Source organism: Arvicola amphibius, chromosome 6, assembly GCF_903992535.2.
Source record: "Arvicola amphibius chromosome 6, mArvAmp1.2, whole genome shotgun sequence".
Lineage (NCBI taxonomy): Eukaryota > Metazoa > Chordata > Mammalia > Rodentia > Cricetidae > Arvicola > Arvicola amphibius.
The window spans coordinates 25,735,184-25,760,845 of NC_052052.2; the positions used below are offsets into that span (position 1 = coordinate 25,735,184).

At 42.9% G+C, this 25,662-nt stretch overlaps 1 protein-coding gene across 2 annotated transcripts in view; it reads right to left on the reverse strand.

Annotated features, from left to right (window-relative positions):
• Window positions 1-2,418: 2,418 nt before the first annotated feature.
• Clspn (claspin) overlaps window positions 2,419-25,662 on the reverse strand; it is a 34,258-nt gene continuing 11,014 nt past the window's right edge. The window contains exons 9-25 of one of the 2 annotated variants that reach the window (XM_038334149.1): window positions 22,300-22,491; window positions 21,313-21,482; window positions 19,597-19,772; window positions 18,818-18,882; window positions 17,433-17,632; window positions 16,954-17,108; window positions 15,662-15,891; window positions 15,103-15,214; window positions 13,296-13,371; window positions 12,810-12,907; window positions 8,185-8,349; window positions 7,961-8,082; window positions 7,193-7,320; window positions 5,785-5,887; window positions 5,168-5,250; window positions 4,895-5,056; window positions 2,419-3,542 (exon numbers count right to left, since the gene is read on the reverse strand). In XM_038334149.1, the coding sequence (XP_038190077.1) occupies window positions 3,432-3,542; window positions 4,895-5,056; window positions 5,168-5,250; window positions 5,785-5,887; window positions 7,193-7,320; window positions 7,961-8,082; window positions 8,185-8,349; window positions 12,810-12,907; window positions 13,296-13,371; window positions 15,103-15,214; window positions 15,662-15,891; window positions 16,954-17,108; window positions 17,433-17,632; window positions 18,818-18,882; window positions 19,597-19,772; window positions 21,313-21,482; window positions 22,300-22,491 (2,348 nt within the window). In that variant the 3' untranslated portion in view covers window positions 2,419-3,431. Of the gene's footprint in view, window positions 3,543-4,894; window positions 5,057-5,167; window positions 5,251-5,784; window positions 5,888-7,192; window positions 7,321-7,960; window positions 8,083-8,184; window positions 8,350-12,809; window positions 12,908-13,295; window positions 13,372-15,102; window positions 15,215-15,661; window positions 15,892-16,953; window positions 17,109-17,432; window positions 17,633-18,817; window positions 18,883-19,596; window positions 19,773-21,282; window positions 21,483-22,299; window positions 22,492-25,662 lie in introns of both variants that reach the window. The other variant, XM_038334148.1, reaches the window with a different exon arrangement.

Consider the following 25,662-nt stretch of genomic DNA (forward strand, 5'->3'; position numbering starts at 1 on the left):
TTTTTTTTTTTTTGTTTTGTTTTGTTTCTTTCAGACAGTTTCTCTAAATAACAGTTCTGCCTTTCCTGGAACTTGCTTTGTAGACCGGGCTGGCCTTGAACTCACGGAGATCTGTTTGCCCTTGCCTCTTGAGTGCTTCACCACCCAGCTGAAAAGTTTGTTTTTGGGACTGAACCCCGAGTCTTGTGCCTGCTAAGCAAATACTCTGCCAGGGAACAGCCCACCCCCATGGGAAGGTGTGATGTCAGGCAGTGCGTCCTCCACACATTATGCATATGTAAAGGTCACCTTCTGGCTGCTATGTAGATTGGATGAAAGGGAAGCAGAAACAGAAGTGGGGCCATCAGGAGACTACTGCAGTACCCTCGAAAGAAACGGAAATTCAGAGCCTAGACTGGATAAGCGAGCCGATTCAAGATGCAGATTATAGGAAAGAACTTAAAGAAAGTTCCTGGAAATGGACACGAATGTGCTTCATTTTTCCTACTTGAGGGACGGGGTACAGTGATAATTAATTTAAGATTTGTTTTTATTTTAATGTTATGTGTGCATGTGAGAGTTTGTGCAGGTGCCTTGGGAGACCGGAGGTAGTGAGTTCCCTGGAGCTGGAGGTATAGGCAACTGTGAGCCACATGACATAGATACTGTATGGGATCCGGGACAGCCAGGAGTATGTAAAGAGACCCTGCCTCAAAAAATAAACAACAACAAAAAGAAAATAAGCAAATAAATAAAAATAATCTCAAACCAGGGATACATTTGCAGAGACATTGAGGTGATGAGGTGCTATGGAGATCTGAGAGACTCTCTGGAGACTTGGGAATAGGATTTGATACTTTATTGGAGGAGACTATGCAGTTTATGCAACTGTGGACTGAAATAAATTAGATAAGACCGAAGATTAGTTTAAATGACTTCAATACCACATGTGCCTGCACAGGAACGAGGAAGAAACGGAAGGGCCGACACTGATCTAGGCTCCCAGACTTAGGCTTTTATTCCTCCTGACATGAAATTCAGAAGATGGTGGAACAGAATTCTACTGGAGTCAGAAGGACAGACCTTGGACAGGTATACGGGCAGGCTGAAACTCCTCAATCCAATCCTGTCAAAAAGGTGGAAGCAAGGGGCTGGTGAGGTGGCTCAGAGGATAAGAGAAAGGGCTGAGATCAATTCCCAGCAACCACATGGTGGCTCACAACCATCTATAATGAGACCTGCTGCCCTCTTTTGGCATGTAGGCATACATGCAGGCAGAACACTGTTTACATAATAATTAAATAAATCTTAAAAAAAAAAAAAAAGTGGAAGAGGCCAGAAAGCACGCCTTTAATACCAGCACTTGGAAGGCAGAGGCAGTTAAATCTCTGTGATTTTGAGGCCAGTCTGGTCTATAGAATGAGGTCCAGGACAGCCAAGTCTACACACAGAGAAACCCTGTCTCAACCTGCAAAAAACCCGACCTCCTGCAAAAAAAGAATACATTCTTGGGGCTAGCAAAATGGCTCAGCAGGTAAAAGCACTTGCCGTCAAACTGGAGGACCCGAGTTTAATCCCCAGGACCCATAAGGTGGAAGGAAAAAACCAACCTTTGCAAACATACACACAAGTATAAATAAATGAAATGTAGAAAGATTTAAAAAAAATAAAAGAATGTATTTTCCCAGAAACTCAAGGAAAAGTAATTTATTTATTTCCCAGATTTCTCAGGCACTGATTTTCCTATATTTAGTATCCAATCCTTCTTTTTATTTCTCCTAAAAAAGAGCATGTGGGGAGGTTAGAATACTTGATCTAGGCAAGACCTTCAGTTTAATCCCAAATAATTTACCACTCCAATAGGGCATGTGGAAAAGCAAAAAGGGAGAAAACCGGAGCCTCACTTCTTGGCTTTTGCTTAGGTGGTAAGGGGACGCCTGCTTTAGGTACAGAACACTCAAAGGGAGTGGCAATAAGCTTGACCCTGGGCCAGAGCAACACAAGTACATACATAGGCAGCTAAAGAGAAAGAGCCACTCAGAGGATGGAGCAAGTATCATATGCGGAAGTTCTTCCCAGACCAGCACTGCATTCGGACCAGTCCAGAGGGATGGAGGAGCCAGCGAAGGGCAAATGCAGCACCTTGTTATTCCGGACACAGAATCTCCTGGGAGTGAAATATCCTGAAGATCAAGTACTCTCTGAACTTGGGCACTGACTGACCTAGGAATGAGCACTCTAGCTGGACAGCAAACCCTGACCTCAGGGCAATGAGATTTATTGAAAACCTACATACATATTAAAACAGCTTTATACACACTCTCCCATTACAAGATTACAAATATACAAATGTGTGTTCTGTAAAAGTCAGCATCCTGAGTATAGAAAACAAAAAGCCCTAGCAATCAAAAGAAAACCTACATCTTAATTTCATCAATTGGCTGTTTTATGTCTCTCAATAAAAGACAGACACAATCTCCCCCACCTTCCCATGCTCAGCTTTCGATACTGGAAAGGCTTTTGTAAAGCAGCACTGAGTTCAATTCTGAGGGGGACAATTGGTCTATACTTCCGGAAGCCTAGTGGCAGGTCACAGAAGGTGAGCGATGGCAGTTCTCTTCAATGTTTTTTATTAAAGTCCACTGGTCTGCTCTCAATATTAGGGATGAAATATTAAAATGTTCTCTGACTGGTCAGGGCAACATACTCAGCCCAAGAGATGCAATAAATAGTGGTCAGGCTTCTTCTTGTTGGCAGAAGGGAGGCTCACAAACAAGCGCTTTGAGCCTCTAGTCCCAGGGAAGGTCTCTCTTCCACAGACTACCCAGTGTGGGTAGACACCGGGTATAACCTTCATCTTCCTCCCACGCTCCAGAAAATGAACTCGGTACCAGCTTAAGTCCTTCTGTCAAAGGTAGTAAAGGTTAATTAGACATCAAGGCTAGAAGCTTGCAGGAAACACAGAAGGAACAAGACTAATGCAGCAGCCGGCTGGGTGGTTCCTAGGTCCTCCATCTAAGTCACACGCACTGAGTCCTGGTTACCATGCTACGGGTCGCGTGGGTGTGGAGGAGTCATCCCAGTACTGGCTTGCAGTGCTCTCTGTAATTTCCTATAATGCCACACTTTCTTCCTCCTCCAAACACCTCAATTCAAAGTGGTGTCGACCCAGGAAACTGCTAAGAAAAATGTCAAGTGCGTAACAGAAGAACTGAGACTTCAATTATTCTGTAAGTCGCTGCTGGAAACTGTAGTGATAAGAATAGTGGCCGAACTGGAAAATAACACTAGGAAAGAAAACTGCTATCGAGAGCCACGTGGTATGGAGAACTGGAAACTCTGCCCACGATGCATCCAAGGGAAGGAGAGGTCAATGGCGCAAACGTCAGTCCCACATTAGGGGCCAGACCTACTTGGAACAATTTTAGCAGATGCTGGCATCCTGGATAGTGTTAGCTTTCCAAGTATCTGAAGATGCTTCGCTTTGGGCCTGGACTGCTATTATCTGTCTTTAGCCGTTTCGGAGACGATGACATCATTAGTGAGGGCCCCTTTCTTCTCACCTAAAGAAAAAACAGAGGGAGTCAGGGCCTGCTCAAGACTCATACAAGTGCCTACCTTCAGTGAGTTCTTTAGCAACTCAGTTAAACCATAGATGATTAACAGACCAAAAATAAATAAATAAATTTTAAAAAATAAAAAAATAAAAGAAAAGGGGGCTGGACAGATGGCTCAGTGGTTAAGAGCACCGCCTGTTCTTCCAAAGGTCCTGAGTTCAATTCCCAGCAACCACATGGTGGCTCACAACCATCTGTAATGAGGTCTGGTGCCCTCTTCTGGCCTTCAGGCAGAGCACTGAGAATACTGTATACGTAATAAATAAATAAATTTAAAAAAAAATAAAAGAAAAAAAGCAAGAAATAGAAACTTTGAAGGCAAATTTAAAACCTGGTTACCTATTGGAGCAGCAATTCACCTATAAATTCTTTTTCTTTTTTTGAGACAGGGTTTCTGTGTAGTCTTGGCTACCCTGGAACTTGTTTTGTAGACCAGGCTGAACTCGAACTCACGGAGCTCTCCCTGCCTCTGCCTTCTGAGTGCTAGGATTAAAGGTGTGTGCTACTATAGTCCAGCAAATCAGATTTCCCCCCCCAAGACAGGATTTCTTTGTGTAGACCTGGTTGTTCTGGAAATCATTATGTAGACAAGAATGGCCCCAAATCCAGAGATCCCTCTGCCTCTGCCTCTGCCTCCTGAGTGCTGGGATTAAAGGCGTGTGCCATGACCACCTGGCTCCCCTATGTATTCTTGAGAAGTGCGAAATTCTTGCACTATAGCAAACTGTTAGATCAGAATTTTTTATTTCATTTTATTTTACTTTTTTGGGTGTGATATATGCATAAGGGTGTGCTGTGCGTGCATGTGGAGGCCAGAGGATGCTGCATCTCCCTCTATTGTTCTTTGCCACGTGCCTTTAAGATAGAGCTTTTCTCTGAAGAGAAAGTTCGACCTTTCTCTGCCCTGTGCTGGGGCTGCAGAATTACACAGCCATATAGCCATGCCTGGCATCTATACGGTGCTAGATTCAGACTCTGGCCCTCAGGCCTGCACAGCAAGTGCTCTGACCACCACACCGTCTCTCTCCCTCTCACACACACACACTTTTTTTTTTTTTAAATCAAATAAATCTGAGGCTGGAGAGATGGCATATGGCAATTTGCAGCTGTCATTCCAGTTTCAGAGGATCAGGCGCCCTCTTCTGGCCTCCCCAGGTAACAGACACACAGAGTGCATACATTTATATGCAGGTAAAATACAAACAAATCTTAAAAAACAAAAACAAACAAGCAAACCCCCAAATTCCCACAAATAAGCGCTATTTGGGAAGCACCACACCAGTTCCCAAACCCCCTACCTGAGGCTTAGACGATTCCTTTGCTGCCTCTGCCTTGGTGGGAGAAAGTGTATGGAAGACAAAGTTTCTGGAGTTTCGGGGAGCGCTGGGGTTGAGGTCAGACAGGGTAGCAAGTTTCTGAAGCACAGTCTTGGGCTGGTTCAGCAAGGAGCCCATCTTCAACTGAGGAAAGAAGAGTTACCTGATACCAAAGTGCGGATACTAAAGCAGCCCTTCGACCTCCCTCTGTGAATGACGACACACTATCATCTACAGACCATGACTCAGACTAACCTGGTGAGCACTTCCTGGTCTGATGGCTTCAAAAGGGTTACTGGGCACAGACTCTGATTCCTGAACAACCACAGCGCGATTGGCTGGAGAGAAAACACAGAAAGAAGTGTTCTGGGCAGAGCTGGGTAGAATTCCTTCTATATTCAAAGAAGCTAAGAAGACTTAAGAGCGGACTAAGAACTCTTATTATATTCATGACCTTAAAACTATAGCAAGAGTCGCTAAGGAGACAATGAAGTCAAGATTATCAATTAATCATTAACAAGGACTAATTTAAGGGAAAAAAGCAGTTGGTATAAGAGCCCACTTATGAACACCTATGCTCAATCCCAGCTCTAATACTTGAGCCTATAAATCCTGGGCAACTCAAAGAGAAGCCACAATGCACCAGCCAAGCCTCAAAACATGAAGCAAACAAGCTACACAAACCTAGGTACAACTCTGCTGACCACAGCTTAAGAGTCAACCTCAGCCTCTCCTTACCTCCATGGCCCCTTTAAGACAGTATTTTAGAAACGATTATATTAGCTGCCATAGTCCCTGAAGGTTAGAATCTCCTCCTGGGCTCCAGCACTGACAATCTAAGCGGCTAGACCTAAGAAGAAGCAAGAGCTCACCATTCTTCTGCAGCGCTTTGGCTGTAACTTTCTTGGCTAGTATCATAAACTGACTGTCTTCCCCAATGTCCTCTTCTTCAGCAGCAATCTTCCCCTGTTGAACCTGAATATGAAGATCATACAGGATTAGCCAGGCGTGATGGCACATGCCTATAATCCCAGCACTTGGGAAGCTGAGACAGGAGGATTACCATGAGGTTGAGGCCAGTCTGGAATACATAATGAGTTCCAGACCAGCCTGTCTTCAAAACAAACTCATGAAACATTTGATGATGATGATGATGATTACAACTTTCCTAAATAGTCAATTTAAGGGAGCTGGAATGATGACTCAGTAGCTAAAAGCACTGGCAGCTCTTTCAGAGGGTCTGGGTTCAATTCCAAGCACCCACAGATTAGCACATAAATGCCTGTAGCTCTAGCTGCAGGGAATCTAACACCCTCTTCTGGGCTCTGTTGGCACCAGGCACACATGTGGTGCACAGACACACTTGCAGGCAAAACACCCATCCACATAAAATAATGACATATAATTAAAGGTTGGTGTAGTGGCTCATTCCTTTAATCCCTGCACTCAGGAGGCAAAGGCAGGTAGATTTCTGTGAATTTAAGGCTAGCCTGATCTACATAGTGAGTTCCAGGACATTCAGAGATACATAGTGAGACCCCCTCTCAAAAATAAATAAATAAATAAATAAATAAGTAAGCAAGCAAGCAAGCAAACAAACAAACAATAAAATATATAAGAAAATAATTTAATATAGGCTGAGGTGTAAAGTCAGGTTACTGAGAAATCAGTTTCCCTTTTTAGAACCTTTGCTACCTTAGATCAAAAGATAAAAGGACTGAAGAGATAGCAGAATGGTTAGGAGGGGTGGCTAAGTGACTAAAAGCATGTGCAGCTCCTCTAGAAGACCCAAGTTCAGCTCCCAGAACCCATGTAAATAGCTCAAAACTGCCTGTAACTCTAGCTCCAGGGGATCTGATGCCCTCTTCTGGCCTCCACAGACACTGTACTTACACGCATCTCCCTCACCCCATATACACATAATTTAAAAAAATATTATTTTATTTATTTATTTATTTAGAGACAAGGTCTCACTATGTAGTTTTGGCTAGTCTGGAACTCAGAGAGATCCACCTGCCTCTGCCACCTAAGTGTTGGCATACAACTTGTTGTGCAACACAACTCCCAGTCCTAAAATACATATATTTTTTAATTGGACAGTTAGCCAGAGAGTTGACTATGGTAATCTTTTCAGTGCAAAAAACAAAACAAAATAAAAACAACCCATGATTAAAGAAAGGATTAGGTTGTTGTTGCTTAAGTTTTCATAGCAGGTGAGTAGCTGAATCTTAATCCCCTTAAACTTGGTCAAGATAGGCAATTTTCTTGGATGCTTTTTACCTGTTCCCGAAGCCACTGCTCTCGTTCGATTCGCTCCTTTCTCCACCTGGCTTCAGTCTCGTCAAGCTGGTCTTCAACCTGCTCGTCATCAGAGTCTCTGTGGAACAGATCCATCTGGGAGGTGTCGTCTAAAGGAAAGAGGTAAGGCACTTAGAGTTTGTAATCCTCAGAGCGGTCAGACAGACATAAAACAAGCCTATAGCTGTTGTACGTTGGCACAGGCATTACCCAGCCACAAAGAAAATCGATGGTTACAGCTATGGCGACGTTTTCTGTTTGTGTATTTTTATTTTTACCTCAGAAAGGGTTGCAAGGAGCCAGGTTGGCACTGAACTTGCTATGGAACTAGGGATGATCTTGACTCCTGATTGTTCTCCCTCTACTTCCCAAATCCTGGGATTACAGGCATGCCATGCTTGGTTGGCTTCTTCCTTCCTCCCTCCCTCTTTTCTTTCCTAAGACAGGGTTTCTCTGTGTAGCCCTGACTGTCATGAAACACTCTGTCTACCAGGTTGGCCTCAAACTCAGAGAGCGACTCCCTCTGGTTCCTGAGTGCTAGGATTAAAGGTGTGCACCACCACTGCCTGGTTGGTGCCCAGTTGTCCTCTAATGTGGTGCTGGGGATGGAACTCAGGACCTCTGTGTTCTGGGTAAGCATTCTACCAACTGAGCTAAATCTCTAGCTGGTTTAGTTTTGACTGCTATTTACCAGTTTTCAGGAAACAAACATGTACATTGGAACCAATTGTTTCTAAAGGACCAAGATACCTATGTGTTTCCATCGGAACTTTCTCGTTCGTCCAGGCCCATCGCTGTGCAGATCCCCGTCAGCAAGGTACCTCTCTTGGTACAACCGCAGCCGTCGCTTGTCATCATCCAACATGGTTTTCCTGTAACAGTGGAAACAAGGTGCTCAACACCACGACTTTTCCGCCTGACAAAATGGCCGCCTCGGGGTGCCCCAACGCTGAGGGGCTTGCTGGGACACTAACATGTGTATCTTCTTGATCTGACTCTCCAGCTCCTCATCAGAAGGAAGCACCTCATCGATGACATCTTCTTCATATTCGTCGATCTCTTCCCCATCATACTCGTCTTCACTTCCCACATCACTTCCTGACACTTCTGCCTCATCTTCCAGGTATTTCTGTAATCTCCTAGAAAACAGTTGAAAGATTAGAAATTAGACAATGGGTACAATACACAAAATATGGATACATCAAGAAAAACAGAAAGTCACTATGAGTTATTCATGCTCTTATGGATAAGCCCCATGGGGGGCCCTCATTAAACCCAGTAAGTCAAAAAGTAAAAACAAAAAGAGATGTGAGTAGGATGGGCTTGGTGGGGTAAAGGGGGTGGGGTGACGGCTGTCAGGAGGCAGGGACAGTGAGGGGGTAGAGGAATGAATGTGAGCAGAATGTATTGTATACGTGTATGAAATAGCCAAAGAACTAATAAAAAGAAAAGCAGAATGTAGAATCTTCAATAATAGGCTTAAATTTATACATTTTGATAATATCTCAAAGACTTTTTCGATATTTAAGTGTTGGTCACTTAACTCATACCATGTACTAACAGCTGTACTTTATATGTACAATTACCCTATTATCTTAGGGATGAGTAACTCTCACCTCTGCCACTGTATAGTTAACAAAGAGAATATTTAAGACACAAGGAGACTGAAGCTATAACAATAAAGATGCCATTAGTTCTGGAAGGAACTAGAGATGTCTGTGTAGAAATCATTTAAGGTGGCTCAGAGAGATCAAGCTGTTACTCAAGGTCCCACAAGCAGGTGACACTCAACCTAGCTTGGGCAATCCCACAGACAGAAACTTTTAAAATGTATTTTGTGTCCCTGGGGATACCTCCTGGGAGCCAATCCTAGAGCCTTCCACCTTGTTGAGACAGGGTTTTTGTTTCAGCTGCTTCATTGCATACTCCAAGTTAGTTGGCCCACAGCTCCCAGGTCATTCTGACTCTCTTTAAAAAAACAAGTAAGCAAACAAGCCCTTTTAGAATTTGTTGATTATTTTATATGTATGAGTGTCTGTCTGTATACTACATGCTTGCAGTGCCTATAGAAGACAGAAGGGGATGTCAGACCCTAGGGAACTGAAGTGATAGATGGTTATGAGTCACCATGTGGGTGCTAAGAATTGAACCTGGGTCCTCTGGGAAAGCAGCCAGTCCTCTTACCACTGAGGGCCCGCTCCAGTCCCCCATTCTCCTGTCTTTTAGCAGCAGCTGTCTTGCTTGGCTCCTTCCTTGCAATATGTGGGTTCTGGGGATTGAACTCAGGTCATTAGGCTTGCACAGCCACCAGTTTCACCCAGAGCCATCTCCCAGTCCCAGGAATAACCTTAGTATCTTCCTACACATTTGGGAATACCTGCTGGAAGGTTCAAACTAATTTTTGTTTTGTATTTAAGCTCATCAGTGCTTAGAGAACAGTATGGTACAGTAAGATCATAGCGCAGGATGCCTTGTTGATTAAAAATACTATAGTTTGTCTTTTCTATTTCCTTTTTTGGCATGGTGCTGGATTTTGTCTACAGCCTTGCACATGCTGGGCAAGCATCCCACCTCTGAGCTACAGCCCGACTCTTACACTTGGAGACATTTCTAACAAGCTGCATAGGCCAGGGTGACTTTCACGTATCAATCTTCCTACTCCAGCATCCAAGTAGCTGGAGTTACAGGTTTGCACCACCTGTAACTTAGCAATCTGGCTTAGCAATCTTTCTAACTTCATTCTCTTTGAGAAGGAGGTGGCTATTGACCTTGGGTTCAAAGTCTTGTAATCTATAGTTACAAGAAGCAGAGTCTGAAAGGTGACTTTTTTTTTTTTTTTTTTTTTTTTTTTTTTTAGACAGGGTCTGTTTACCTAGCCCTGGCTGTCCTGGAACTCACAGAAATGCTCTTGCCTCTGCCTCCTCTAAAGGTGTGCACCACCTCACCCAGCTTGAAAGATGACCTTTTAACCAAGTATTTGTATTGTCTTTCCCCTCTAAACCCTAGGCTTCCTGCGGAAGCCACTAGCCACCAGATTTCCCAGTCTTCTGAGCAATGTTGCTGAGCAGTTCAGCCTTGGCTGTCATTCTTTACAGAATTGACTCAAAGACCTCTGCAGTTAAATAAGGTTTAACAGCCACTGCCTCTCAGGGGAAAGATCTGTGGATAACCTAAAGCCGTATAAAAAGTTAAGGCGACAGGTGACAAATGAGAACCTGCTGTATCTTAAGAGAATGGAACAATAGGCTGAAAGATCAGTGTAAACTTAATAGAGATCAATACGATGTCCTGGTGTGGGGGCTCTCTCCCTCTTGGCCTGCTGGCCACCAGTCTAAGAGGGGAAAGAGGCAGAGGGGCGATAAGGGCCATGAGCACAGACAGAGCAAGACAGAGCAGGAGACAGACTTGGGTGAATCAGATCAACTTTATAACAGAATGTAAGGAATATATAGGATTGGGGAGCCTGGGGACAAACCCTAATTTGCATTAAGCGGCACACTCCAATAACAAGGCTTAGTATATGGAAGTAGGGTCCTATAGGAGAACTCCTAGCACAAGTCTTCTTAGCAGGGATCTGTGCCAAGGATCAAGCTAGAGATGAATCAGACACAGACATCTGGTTTTAGAGACAGCTTTTAGATAAGGTCAATCCTTCAGGCAAAGGGGCATCCTTCAGGTAAGGCTGGGTAGGAAGCAGAAAGCTTTGCTGGGAGTGAGAGAGTTTCCATGTCGCCGAGCTTAGAGAAAGCTGCCAGGCCATGGCACACTGCGACCTCTACCAGCCAACAAAAATTTCCAACATCCTGGATATAAATCCAAATATCATGCACATGCTATACATTACCAACTATCTATTAGAATTATGTTTGTGAAACTTCTTTAAAATCATAAAATACTATGTGCCAGGCAGTGGTGGCATAGCTGGGCACTTGGGAGTCAGAGGCAGCTCAGTCTCTAGTTTAAGAGCATCCTGGTCTATAGAATAAGTTATAGGATAGCCCAGGCGACATGGAGAAATTCTGTCTCAAAAAACAACACTCCCCACCCCAAAAAACAAAAGCCCCAAAATACTATGGATATGCAAGGAGGACAAGTCCAGATGCAAAATTAAGCACATAGGGAAATTATTTAAATATTAATTGTGCAAGAACATTTGCACATACATTCTGGCCAATCAATATGAATAACTGCCTTACTTTTTCCCTTCCTCCCTCTTCCCGCTCCTTCCCTTCATGTCGATGGTGCTAGGGATAAACCCAGTCATGTGCATATCAGGCAGTGCTCTACTGTTGAGCTACATTTCCAACCCATCTGGTTGTTCATCTGTAAGTTTGTAGGTACATTTGTCCATTCACCTACCCACCTACCTACCCACCTAATTTTTGGGTGTATGTGGTGTTGGGGATCAAGCTCAGGGCCTCATTCATACAAGGCAAGCACTCTACCAAGTGAGTTATATTCCTAGCCCATATATTTTTGTTTGTTTGGTTTGGTTTTTTTCAAGATGGGGTTTCACTGTGTAGCTCTGACTGTCCTGGCACTCCCTCTGTAGACCAGGCTGGCCTACAAAGATCCACCTACCTCTGCCTCCTGAGAGTTTGGATTAAAGACATGTGCCACCATGTCTGGCTTTCATACAATTTTTTTGAATACTCTAAAATGTATAACTTTCATGACCAGAGTTGACAAAAATTTTTAAATTAAAACTTAAACGGGCCATTTGTCCAAGATGATAATCAAGAAAATGAGGAATGACAGCAATTCACAGGAGCAAAGTTCTGGGCAGTTGGGTATAGGAAGTGATTCGGCTCTTGTAATCTGATGGAGAAGTGTCTATGTGTTACTTTCATTGGTTAATAAAGAAACTGCCTTGGCCCTTTAATAGGACAGAAAATTAGGTAGGCAGAATAGACAACAGAATTCTGGGAGAAAGAAGGCAGATGCTTCAGGCAGATCCCATAGCTCTCCTCTCCGAAATGGACGCAGGCTAAGATCCTTCCCGGTAAGACACCACCTTGTGGTGCTACAGATTACTAAATATAGGTTAAAGCAAGATATGAGAATTAACCAATAAGAGGCTAAAACTAATGTGCCAGGCAATGTTTAAATAAATACAATTTGTATGTTGTTATTTCGGATATAAAGCTAGCCATGCGGGAGCTGGGCGGGAACGCAGCCCGCTGCTTACTACAGTAATCTTGGATAACATGATAACAGTACTCATCCAGCCAACAGGCAGACCACAACTGAGCAGAAAGAGGACATCCAGGACAGAAGCGTAGAAGCAATGCTACTGAGAGTGTCATTAGGTCTGCAGGAATCAAGGTATTTAGTATAGATGTGATTTAAGTACTCAAGAAGTAGCCATAGAAGAATGTTTTAAACTATTATTTCCTCCTTTCACTGTGGGATCTAGAGACTGAACTTAGACAGGGTTGCACAGGAAGCACCTTTACCAGCCGAGTCATCCACTTGCCTAGAGTCCACAAAGGGTTTGTGTGCTTTATGTGAATCACAAAAAAGCAGAAACCAAACCAGCAAGTTTATATAAAATGGTACCACAAGCTATACTGCAACTTAGAATTGTCTAGAAACCTACATTTGCCTTTTCATCTTCTCAGATTGCTTTAGGAGCTCTTCCTCATCATCCTCCGGGTCCAGGGCCAGCTCTTCATCACTGGAGTCACTGTGTTCATCCTGCAAAGTTACAAAACCACACCCAGAGTTGCACACAATAAAATCATGGATCACAAGAAGTAAATGCTATCCTGCTGTGAGCATATAATAAAAGTTTACGTGCTCTTTCTCCTGTTCTTAAATTTATTTATTTTGTAGACAGGGTCTTTATATATATATAATGTAATCCCATGAGCTGGGATTACAGGTACGTGGTCCTGGGTTTAAGCTCCAGTACCTTGAGACAAAAACAAGAAGAACAAGAGGATTTGTGAAGTTCTGTCCCCATCCTCATCTTAGGACATTGCTTCTAGTAAGACACTAAATTCAAATTCTCAAGATCTGATGATGTAAGAACCCGAGGGAAGCAGCTATGGAGCTTGGCTGTGTTCCTGCCACACTCACTCACCTCATCACTAGCAAATTCATCTTCCTTTGAAACAAGCTGAAAGTCTCCAAATTCCTCCTCTCCACCCTCTTCCTCTCTAGAAGACAAGTCACTGAGTTACTAAAGCAAACTACAAACAGTGAACTAAGTGAAGGATTTAAGACATTTAACAATACCAGCAACTTCCTTAAGAAACAGAAAACAAGATAGTTTGTCTTCTGCAATTACAGCCCCATAGGGCAGAGGCCTATTCCAAAGATTATAGAAGTGGACTTAGACAGCATCTATCCTTCATGACGAATATTTCTTGCTCCGAGCACAATACCTTCATGGTTCCTCCATATTGAGGCATGTGTGTCAGAATTTCCTTCCTGTTGGGCTGGGTGTGGTGGTACACACTTGGAAGAGGCAGGAGGATCACCAGTTTGAGGTCAGCCTGAACTAACAGTGAACTCCAGGCCAGAGTAGGGAAAACCTACTCTCAGATGACAAAACCAAGTTTCTTCCTTTTAAAGCCATTTCATGTATACATTGTATTTAGCAGATGTGCTGGTGAGTTTTATGTCAACTTGACACAGCTATAATCACCAGGGAGGAGGGAGCCTCAAATTAGAAAATGCCTCCATCAGATAGAGCAGTATGTAAACCTGTAGGGCATTTTTTAAATGAATGTTTGATGGGGGTCAGGGGTGTTGAGGGAACAAGCCAATAAGAAGCAACACTCCTCCATGGTCTCTACGTCAGCTCCAGCCTCCAGGTTCCTGCCCTGACTTCCTTGATGATGAAGAATGATGTGGAAGTGTAAGCCAAATAAACCCATTCCTCCCTGTTTGCTCTTTGTCATGGTGTTTTATCACAGGAATCACCTTACTAAGATAGCAGACCACTGCATTCCCTCTTCATTTTGGCTACTATCAAATAATGTTAAACACAAGCTATAAAAGTCTGTTTTATTTATTTATTTATGAGAAAGGAGTTCATGTAGCTGAATTTGGCCTTTACACATTTGTTGATTTATTTAATGTGTATACATGCACTAGCATGTGCATCTCTAACTACATGCATGCCATTGCCTGCATACAGAGGTCAGAGGTCAACTTGGGGGAGTCAGTTCTCTCCTTTTACCATGTTAGACATCAGAGACTGAACCCAGGTCTTTAGGCTTGAAGCCAAGTACCATTACCACTGAGCCACTTACTTGGTCCTAAACTTCTAAGTCTCTTGCCCGATTCCTGAATACTGGATTCCAGGCATAAACTATACCAGGCTTTCTGGCTTTGAGGGGGAGGTCTATCCCATGTCACTCACTTGGCCTGGAGCTCTCTATATAGCTGAAGATGCCCTACCCGCCTCAGCATCTGAGTGCTAGAGTCATAGGTGCATACCACCACACCTGCCCACTTCAATTTTTGCTTTTAAGTCTGTGTGTCTGTCTCTCTTTTGAGACAGAACTTCAATATATAGGTTAGGCTGGCCTGGAATTCACGATCCTCCTGCCTCAGTCTTCCCAGTGCTGAGATTATAGGCCACCACACCTACCACTTAGACTTTTTTTGAACGTAAATGGAGTTGCTGAATCAGATGTAATTCTATTATCAATTTTGAGAAATCATACTATTTTTTTTCTAGCAGCTCATCAATGGTAAACAGAGATTTTCATTATCTTCACCAATACTTAGTTGTTTATATAAAACTGCAATCATCCTAATGGATGTGAGGCAATATCTCTGGTTTGCTTTTCCCAAAATTATTTAGTTTATTACTAAACCCAGGCAATTGGATCCTAGTGCTTTATCTTCCCAAGTTCCCACCAATCTTTGAGACTCACCTGTCTGTTGGGAAAGAGCCTGAGCAAAGAGCAAGTGCCTCTTCCATAGGATCATCCACGCTGCTCTCCTTCTCCTGCTTGCTCAGCTCCAATGGAGCCATCGGGGAGGCGTCTACCTCAACAAGAAAAGATCAGTGAGAAGGAGACGACATCTAAAGACCGGCCAGCTCAATTCAGTTCTCAGGAAAAAGGTAGGGAAGCCCACCATCCACTCGTTCACAAATCATCATACTTACTGTGTGCCAAGCCCCAGGAAGACAGCAATGCACAAAACAAACACCCAATCACCTCACAGAGTCTACGTCCTATTCCAGCATGCAGCGTTTACTGAGTACCAGATGAGGTCTTAAGTATACAGGTTAACTTTAAGTTATACGTTATGGGGCCGAAGCTAGCATTCCTCAGTTGACACTGTCACTCTAAGAAAGCAGGAGCTGTAAAGATGAGGAACTAAGGATTCTACTGCATGCCTGTGTTCTGTGCGCTCACCTCGAGGGGCAGGGCCACTGATGTAAGCTGTCTGACTGTGGGAATCTGGGTGCTTTCACTGAATATTTACCTTGAGAAGGAAATTTGCCCGAGCAAAGATTCAGAAGTTCCTCCATGTTTTCCTTTTTGTCAGTTTTCCCAGGTTGACATTCCTCTTCTGACTGAGATGTGAACTGCCCAGTACACAAGTCCAGCAGCTCGTCCATGTTGGCATCCATGGCATTCTCATCCATACTGGCCAGTGGCAACTGAGGCTTCAGAGCTTGATATCGATTCCGGTGATTTCTAATGTTTAAAAATCTACAAGCACAGTGAAGTGTTAGACATTGTCCTGAGAAGGGACAAAACTACAGGTAAAAGCTGCCTGATTTCTAACATCAAGGTTAGAAGTTGAATGTGGCTAGCAAGATGGCTGGTATGGGTAAAGGTGCCTGCTGCCGGTCTGATGAACTGAGTTCAATCCCCAGAATGCACATGGTGGAAGGAACCAACTCCAACAAGAGTCCTATGATCTTCTCATGTGTACTATGGTATATGTGTGCTCACATGCACACAAGATAAATGAAATGTAACTGTGAAAAATTATAAAAGAAGGTGATGTGAATCGTGAATTTCAACTTGATGGGATTCAGAATCACCATGGAAACAAATCTGTCTTCAAAGGATCATCTAGACTAGGTTAACCGAGGTAGGAAGACCCACCCTAACTGTGGGTGGTACTATTCCATGCGCTGGCGTCCTGGGCTGATTGAAAAAGAGAAAAGGAGCTGAAAGTAAGCATTCGTTGCTTTCTTCCTGACTGGAGGCAATGTGCCCCACGCCTTCTGCTCCTGCCGCCATGCCCGACCTGTGTGACACATGGTGTCCATTGGAACCATAAGGTACAATTACTCTTCCCTTCTTCAAGCTGTCTGCCAGGTTTGTCACAGCAATGAGAAAAGTAATCAGCACACTGAGCCTCAATCCAGAAAACAAGATCCAAATGTTAGCCTCATGCTAACCTCAGGAGGGTGGGGAGGCTTTGTTAAGGTGAGGCACAAAGGTTGGCTTCTAGGGGCAGGCATTCTATCCCAATCCTACACGACAATCAGAACACAGGGGATGAACACAGAAAGTGCTTACAATACAAGACCTATGTGTCTGAAATAAAATCAGAGGATAGGAATGTCAGCAAGAGGTTATTTACATTTTATTTTCTGGAGACTTCGTTCAAGCTCGTACAATGTAAGACTAGTGGTCGGCACACCTTCTCTTTCTCAGAAGAGAAAGCACAGATGGAGTGACAGAAGCTCATTTTATTTTTAAACAAAATTAAGCAGCACCCAGCCCTATTCCCACCCACAGAAACACAAAACTACCTACCCATCTGCATCCAACAGTTGGCTCTGAGTGTCATCTTCTAAACAGAACTGGAAGTCTCCTGCCCCTAGGAAAAGTGTCTTAGGCTCTGGGGAGGCGGTGTACAGATCCTGGGAATCCTCTATGGGAAGTGAAGGCTCAGACAGTTTTCCTGAACTCTGGCACCAAAACAAAAACAATAGCAAAACATTTTACAAATGCCATTCAGTGTCATGACAACAACAGAAGTTGCTACTTGCAATATGTCATCTGCTCTCTGGCAACTTCAGTTGAGGAGGACAATGCATCGTCAAAGGAGCCTAAGGAAAAATACCTCTAGGCAAGAAGCACGCTTGTTAATACATGAAGGAGGTGGATTTTTAAAGCTGAACACACAGAAGCTGAGTACCAAGGTGGTGGGAGTCAGTTGGCTGGGATGCACTTTATTTAGCAATGTGGGAAGTAAAAGGAGGAGGAGATTAGAAAAACTATCACCACCTTACCTTTGAAGCTGAGCTGATCAAACTGGCTCGAAACAGTCCAGGGGAAGGGGACCTGAATCCTCCTGCTGTAGGAAGAAAACTGGTCCCACGGCCTGTTTGTCTATTACAAGGCTGATAGGATGGAATTGTGGAGCCAATCAGCTCAAAGCTGCTATTGTGGCTGCTCTCCTTTGTTAGCAGTGAACACAAGTCATCTTCATCTAAAGGAGATTATATAGGAGAAAAATACCTTTTAAAGGTATGATTACAACAACACGGTGCATTTGTTTAGGAAAAAGAGTTTAGAATCAAACAGGTAAAATTCACTCGCAAACCCCTTAAGTTCTAGGCAGCAAATCATTCTGTTAAAGGTAAATTACTTTAATTTACTACAATAGCATTGCATAATCAGGGCTCATTACTCTGAGCTATGTGACACCTAGAAGTTCTCTTTCTTCTCTTCCCCTGCCTAAGGCCTTCATCAGTTTTTACTAGTCCATCCAATTACATTCGTTTCTTTGATCTATGTATAGAAATAGTTCATGTTTCACTCAATCAACAAATCAACATATGTCCAACTCAGGTCCTACCATATGTCCTTGGCCTACTATAAAATGTAGCCCAGGGGTCGGAAAGACAGCCATCTTTCCAGTGAAGAGCACTACACTAGTTAAGGACTCTACAGTTAAGAGCACTGGCTGCTCTTGCAGAAGACCTGGGTTCAGTTCTCAGCACCCACATGGCAGCTCACAACCATCTGTAACTTCATCTCCATAGGACCCAACACCCTCTCTGACCTCTGGGAGCACCAGTCACACACATTCATGCAGGCAAAACATTAATACTCATAAAGATGAAGGGGCGTGGTCGATCGGCAGTTATGATTAACCAGACTAGCTTTATTATAAAATACTCAGCTTTAATAAAAGGAGGAAATGGAAGAAACTTACAGAGCCAGAGTTCCAGAGAAGTGCAGGAAATAAAGAGAGCAAAAACAAAAGCACACGGATCTTTTAAAGGTATTTGGGGCCCCGGAGGGGGCACGCCCCTCAGAGAAAGGTTTTGGTTAGCTCCCCCATCATAAAGTAAAATATAAGTCAATGTTAAAAAGACAAAAGTAGCCCCAAAAATGGGCCATGAAGGATATTCCAGTTCCCAGAAGTCCTTGTCACTGCAACATGTACGGATATGTGCTGTCACTCTTGGGGGGCAGAGGCAGGGGGATCCCCGTGAGTTTGAGGCCAGCCTGGTCTACAGGGTGAGTTCCAGGACAGCCAGGGCTACACAGAGAAACCCTGTCTCAAAATAATCCTCAACAACAACAACAACAAAACGGAAGTTTCCTGAGATTAAGGTCCTTATGTATCAGAACTAAAGGAAAATTCTGCGTAAGAACCACTACTTACCCAGTTTGTCAGACTGCTTGCCCAAGTGTTCATCGGTTTCTGATTTTTCTTCAGTAGGAAAATAACTATAAAATAAAATAGTAAACTGTTTAAGTATCTATTCTTATTTCTTACTCTTTTGTGAGAAATTCAGAGTGGGCTGGGGAAACAGTTCCAGGGTTAAGAGTGTGCACTGCTCAGGCTGGAGAGATGGCTCAGAGTTTAAGAGCACTGGCTGCTCTTCCAGAGGTCCTGAGTTCAATTCCCAGCAACCACATGGTGGCTCACAACCATCTGTACTGAGATCTGGCGCCCTCCTCTGGCATGCTGGCATACATGGAGGCAGAATGTTGTATACATAATAAATAAATAATTAAAAAAAAAAAACAAAAACAAAACCATGGGCTGGAGAGATGGCTCAGAGGTTAAGAGCAGTGCCTGCTCTTCCAAAGGTCCTGAGTTCAATTCCCAGCAACCACATGGTGGTTCACAACCATCTGTAATGAGGTCTGGTGCCCTCTTCTGGCCTTCAGGCATACACACAGGCAGAATATTATATACATAATAAATAAATATTAAAAAAAAAAAGAGTGTGCACTGCTCTTCCAGAGGTCCCAAGATCAATCCCAGAACCCACGTCAGGTGGTCACAGCCACCTGGAACCCCAGCTCCAGAGGATCTAACAGCCTCTTTTGGCTTCCTAAGGCACCTGGACATACCCACACACAGACACACAAACCTTTGAAAATACAAGCCTTTAGAAATCTAAGAAAATTTTGTATTTCCTTAGGATAACTTACCCTGTCTTGGAAGAGCTGTCCTTAAACAGAAGTAAGGTGGAATCTGAGGAGAGGGGCTTGGGAACAGAGAGGTCAACACACTTGCCAATTTCACTACTGCCATCTGTATTTTCTTTGTCTGTCTCCTTTTCATCTTTGGTTTCTGTATCTTCATTACCAAGAAGAAATTCTGTAGTCTATGCCATTCAAGAAAAAAAAAAAAACAATAACAATACAAGTCAAAAAATATAAAAGCAAATCCATTCTTAGCCTGAAATATGGATTCTTTGTTACAGGTCACATCTCAAGTCCAAAAAGGTGAACTTGCGACAAGTTCAGTCTTGGTGTGGTCAGCAATGTCACCCCTGACACACTTTCCAGTCTCAGTGCCGTCAGTAATGCCATTCCGCTGGCAAACTTTTCACAGTTGTTTTTATTTTTTGATTCTGGGGGGCAGGTATCTTGGTTTTTTTTTTTTTTTTTTTTTTTGAACAGGATCTCACTATGTGGGTCTGACTCCCTGACTAGTCTGAACTCAATCTGTAGATCAGGACAGCCTGGAACTCAGAGATCCTCCAGCCTCTGCCTCCTGAGTGCTGGGATTAAAGGCGTGCGCCATCATGCCTGGCTGAGCTCTTCACCCTCCCAAAACTGCTACAGAATTATGAAGGAAGACTGGATAAGCATCTTTCTAAAGCAGTAAGGGACTTATCAACCAGACTGTGAGGGCCTGTCCAGCTCAGTCAGACGTGTTGTCCAGTCACTGCTTTCTCGTCTTTACTCGGGGTTAAATATTAGCCATGCCTTTCAATAGATAAGAGAGTTCTTTCTATAAATAACAGCCATATAACCAATCAATGCCTCCCCTGGTTCAGAAAAGCTATTATGGAACAGGGCCAGAGTCTCGTCTATAAATGTCCTCTTTAACAAGGAATGAGATTAACTTAGGAAGACCTCTTGCTTGAGAATTTATTCCAGACCTTAACCTAAATAAAAACAATTGCTTTTCAATATCAATCAAAGAGAAATGTAAAAGTCCTTATTAATAAGTTACTTTCAATATTAGTACTATGTTAAAATACATAGGTAGAATACAGGTAGAAACAAAAACACACAGCTGTGAGCTGCAGGTACTCAATATTGCCAACAAAAACGGTATGTGTTAAGCGTTGAGCACATATAAGATAGATATTCTTTCCTTCTCTCCTTTTTTCCTTCCTTCCCTTCCCTTCCTCCCTCCCTTCCTTCCTTTGTTCCAAGACAGGGTTTCTCTATGTAGTCCTGGCAGTTCTGAAACTTGCTTTGTAGACCAGGCTAGCCTCAAACTCAGATTCTTCTGCTTCTGCCTCCTAAGTGCCAGGATTAAAGGTGTGTACCACCATCACCTGGCTTAGATAGCTATTTTTATCCATACTTAAGATACACATGTGACACACACATACAAGCAAAATATGCATACACAATAAAAAAAAAAAAAAAAACCTTTTTTTGGGACTAGAGATGGCTCAGCACTTAAGAGCACCTTTTGCTTCCAGAGAACTGTTTCAGTTCCCAGCACCAGCTAAAACCACTTGTAACTATAGTCCCAGAGGATCTAATATCCTATTCCAGCCTCCACAGGCACCGCAGGCAAAACATCCATACTCATAATAAATAAATCTCTTATTCATCACGACCAAGTAACAAAATTACATAATTGCCCCAAACCTCCTGAGTGTCTTGATCCTCCTCTTCTACCTCCTCTTCTCCATCTTCTTCAGACTCATCTGTCATTTCTTCTTCCTCTTCCTCTTCAAATCCATCTTCATTATCTAATTGAAATAATGCTTGGCGCTTTTGCCGCTCCTCAAGCCTCCGGAGTTTCATTGCCTCCTGCAATTTAGCTTTTAGTACCTGCAGTTTTTCACCTGAACAAAAAAATATTAGCATGCTTTAGATATGACTGACTACACAATACAATAAATAAATATGCAATTTATGTAACTCTATTTGTATTCTAGACACCCCAAAGGAAAACCAAAGACCTTACTACTCTAGGCTTTTACTTATTTTTGTTGTTGTTGTTTTGTTTTGTTTTTTAAGTCAGGGTTTGTGTAGCCTTGGCTGTCCTGGAACTAGCTCTGTGGACCAGGCTGGCCTTGAACTCACAAAGAACCACCTGTCTCTGCTTCCCGAGAGCTGGGATTAAAGGCGTGCGCCACCACCACCCTTTTACTTATTTTAACATGGGATAGTACAGAAGATACTATCTGCACCCAGATAATGATAAAGAACTGTTTAAAGGATAATGGAGAGGGAATGAGGCTCAAGTCTCCAGCTCAAAGGGACGGGATGTAGCTCAGCAGAGAAACATTTGACTAACACGCAGGAGCTCTGGATTTGAGTCTCAGCGCTGGGTAAGTCTCTGGCTCAGAAGCCATGATGGAAAACAGTGACATACTTATTTCTATAGAAAGACAAGCAATTAAAAAGTAAGCCTGATAAAAGGGATAATTCTCCTGCCTTAGCCTCCCAAATGCTGGGGTGTGCACTTGTGTGCACCACCATGCCTGGCTTCTCTATACATTTTTCTATAGTATTTATTACTTTTTGTAAATAGGTAAGTGCTATTTAGAAAAAAATAAAACTATCGTGCCCATCCCACATCTCTCATGGTGCCACAGTCTCCAAGGAAAAAGGGTCTGCAACTTTCTGCCATATGGCCTCCATAATAAAGACAAATACCTGGTTTTGTGTGGCTTGCTTCATCCAGCTTCTCAGCTGCCAATGTCACGGGCACCACATCTGTCTTTAGCTCTTCCTTGCCGTCACTGCCCAAGTCCTTTACTATGATGTTCACGTTCACCGTCTGACGAACCCTGGGAGTGGCTGCTGGATTAGCGTGCCTCCAGAAACGCTGCTTCAGGGCTTCCAGTTCTAAACCCAAACAGGAGCGAGTTTGTCAGTGTGCCAAGCTCATTCTCTTTTCTTGAAGATTCCAGTTAAGAATAAGTGTCAAGGAAAATAACAGGGAAACCAAAACCCCCTTGCTACTAAGATCTGCATAAAATTCATACACTATAACCTATAACTGTTCTCGCTCTGTTTTAAAAACCAAACATTTTAAAGCAAATTTTTATCACACTTACCATAGTGTGTGTATGAATGCGTGCCACGCATGGCATGTGTGGAGGTCAGAGAACAGTTATTAGAGTCAGTCCTTTCTGTCTTGTGGGTTCCAGAGATCAAACTCAATAGCTTGATAGCAAGTGCCTTTACTCTTTGCCCTCTGCAGCCTTTATTTCATTTTTAGTATCAAATTAGCCTTAATTTCAGCTATTAAAAAGCTTAATTTGGAGCCAGTTGTTGTGGTACATACCTTTAATTCCAGCACTCGGAATTAAAGAGGCAGGTGTATCTCTGAGTTCAAGGCCATCTTGGATAACATGCCAAGTTTCAGGCCAGCCAGGGCTACATAGTGAGCCACTGTCTCAAAAAACACAAGTTTAATTTGGGGCTGGAGATGGCTCAGCGGTTAAGAGCACTGGCTGCTCTTGCAGTCGACCCGAGTTTGGTTCCCAGCACCCACATTGTGGCTCACAACTGCCTGTCCCTCCAGTTCCAGGGAAGGGTTTCTGCACACACACAGTGCACATTCATACATTCAGGCACATATACATAAAATGAAACAAATAAACAGTAACTTTTTAAAAAGTGGCAAGATTAGTTTTAAAAATATAAAAATAAAAAGCTTATTTTTTGGTGGATCTTATTAGTATTTTGTTTGTTTTTAGAGACAGGGTCTCATGCTGTCCATGCCTATCTTGAACTCCTGATCCTATTGCCTCTGCCATCGAAGTGCTGAGATGGTGTGCACCATCACACCCAGCCAATGGTTAATTTTTTAAAAACATGTATTCAAATCCCATGTTAGTAGCAACATGGCTAGCGCCTAGATGTGCTCTTTACTTTCTCTAGAGGAGGAGACAAAATCTTCTATTGTGGCATTAACAATTATTAGCAGTAAAAAACTCAACTCTAAAAAAAATGTTATGTCTACTTACAGACAAAAGAAGAATGAGAGAAACCCTAAGTCTGCTTCCTATTTATAGTGGCTCGGTAACGCTGGAAGCAACAGGTGGCACCAGCAAAAAGGGAGCAGAAATAGGCAGATCATTATTGATGCTAATAAAATAAAACAGTTGAGTAGGAAGATTGCACTAAGGCCCTAAAATAACAGTGAGGAAGCACCTTCATTCATAACCAGAGAAAGTGACGACTCAAAGCTCTTTCTTTGTCTTGGAATCAGGTGAAGCAAACACTTTCTTTGCCCTTCGATACACGGCTCAACTATCACATCTTCTCCTTCCCTCAGTCTTTTCCTAGTCTCTCTCATCCCTCGCCAGGTAGAAAACCTCTGCCCCAGCTCAAGTCTACAACAGTAGCTTCGGTCCACTGTTCTCGTTTCCAGTAACTAGAGCCAGACACTAATCCCAGGCCTTCATAAAGAATAGGGATAGTGTGTTTCCTACATAATAAAATTTAAATCTATATTCATTTTTCTCCCGAAAATTAACTCTATGAGATAAAGAAGTTGAGATATCATCACTGTTTTCATTCTTGTTTTTACTTTTTGAAATTTATTTAAAAATTTTAAATTGTGTGTGTGTTTATGTGCAAGTGACTACAGGTGCCCCTGGAGGTCCAGGGGCATCAGATCCCCGTAGAACTGGAGTTCCAGATGGTTATGAGCTGCCAGACATGGGCGCTGGGACTGAACTTGGATCCTCTGCAAAAGCAGCACATCCTCTTAACCACAGAGCCATCTCTTTCACCCCCTTTTCTGTTTCTCAGGTTTTTGAAACAGGGTCTTGGCTAGGTAGCCTTGGCTGGTCTGGTACTTGCTATGTAGCCCACGGTGGTCTTGAACTTTCAATAATTCTCCTGCTTTGGCCTTTTAAGTGCTAGGATTACAGGTACATGGTATCATGCCCAGCTCCCTAATATTAAGTTAAGCCCTTTCAAGGAGTCAACTATACAAGTGATCAGCTTGAACCTCCTAAAATGAATAAGTGAGTCATTTTTTCCTGCTTAAAAAAATAAAACTTTTCGACCAGGCTGGCCTCAAACTAACAGAGATCCACCTGCTTCTGCCTCCTGAGTGCTGGGATTAAAAGCATGTCTCCAAAACTACAGAGAAACCCTGCCTCAAAATAAATAAATAAATAAATAAATAAATAAATAAATAAATAAAACAAACTTTTCAATGGTCCTTTTTTTTTTTTTTTTAAGATTTATTTATTAATTATGTATGTACACAGCATCTGCCTGCATGTATCCCTGTAAGCCAGAAGAGGGCACCAGATCTCATTATAGATGGTTGTGAGCCACCATGTGGTTGCTGGGAATTGAACTCAGGACCTCTGGAAAAACAGTCAGTGCTCTTAACCTCTGAGCCATCTCTCAGCCCCCTCAATGGTCCTTGATTAGAAAGGCTCAATCATAGCTCTGCCATGCCACAGGATCTAGGCTATCGCCAATCCCCTACAATCATCACACCCACTAGCCGGCACTCCCTGTGACACCACAGGATCTAGGTTGTCGCCAATCCCCTACAACCATCACAACACCAGCCAGCACTCCCTGAACATCTATTACCTGTGTCTTTTGCAGTTGTCTCTACCAAAAATGCTGTCTTTTCCCTCCCTACCTTGGTATCTCCTCCTCAGTTTTCAGTATGCTGGTGGGTTTTTTTGTTTTATTTCTTCTTTCAGAAACGTGTCTGAATTTCTAATCCAAGTAAGTGCCATTTGCTCTAGGGTTCCTATGCATCTTCTCTAGTGGCATATACTGACCACTTTATTTACCACCCAGTAGGGTGGTCCATTTGCCTAAAGCCTATCTCTATTGAATTTTCATTTTCTCAAAAAGAGGGGTTGTGTCTTACTTGTACACATACTACCCAACAAAATGCTAAATCAAAGTTTATTGCATGAATGTTGATACAAACTTCATGTCCAGAGTAGCATGAAAAAGACTGGTCTAGAAACAGCTTTCATATCAATTATAAAGGACAAATAATCTTTTTCTGAGTCAGGGTCTCACTGT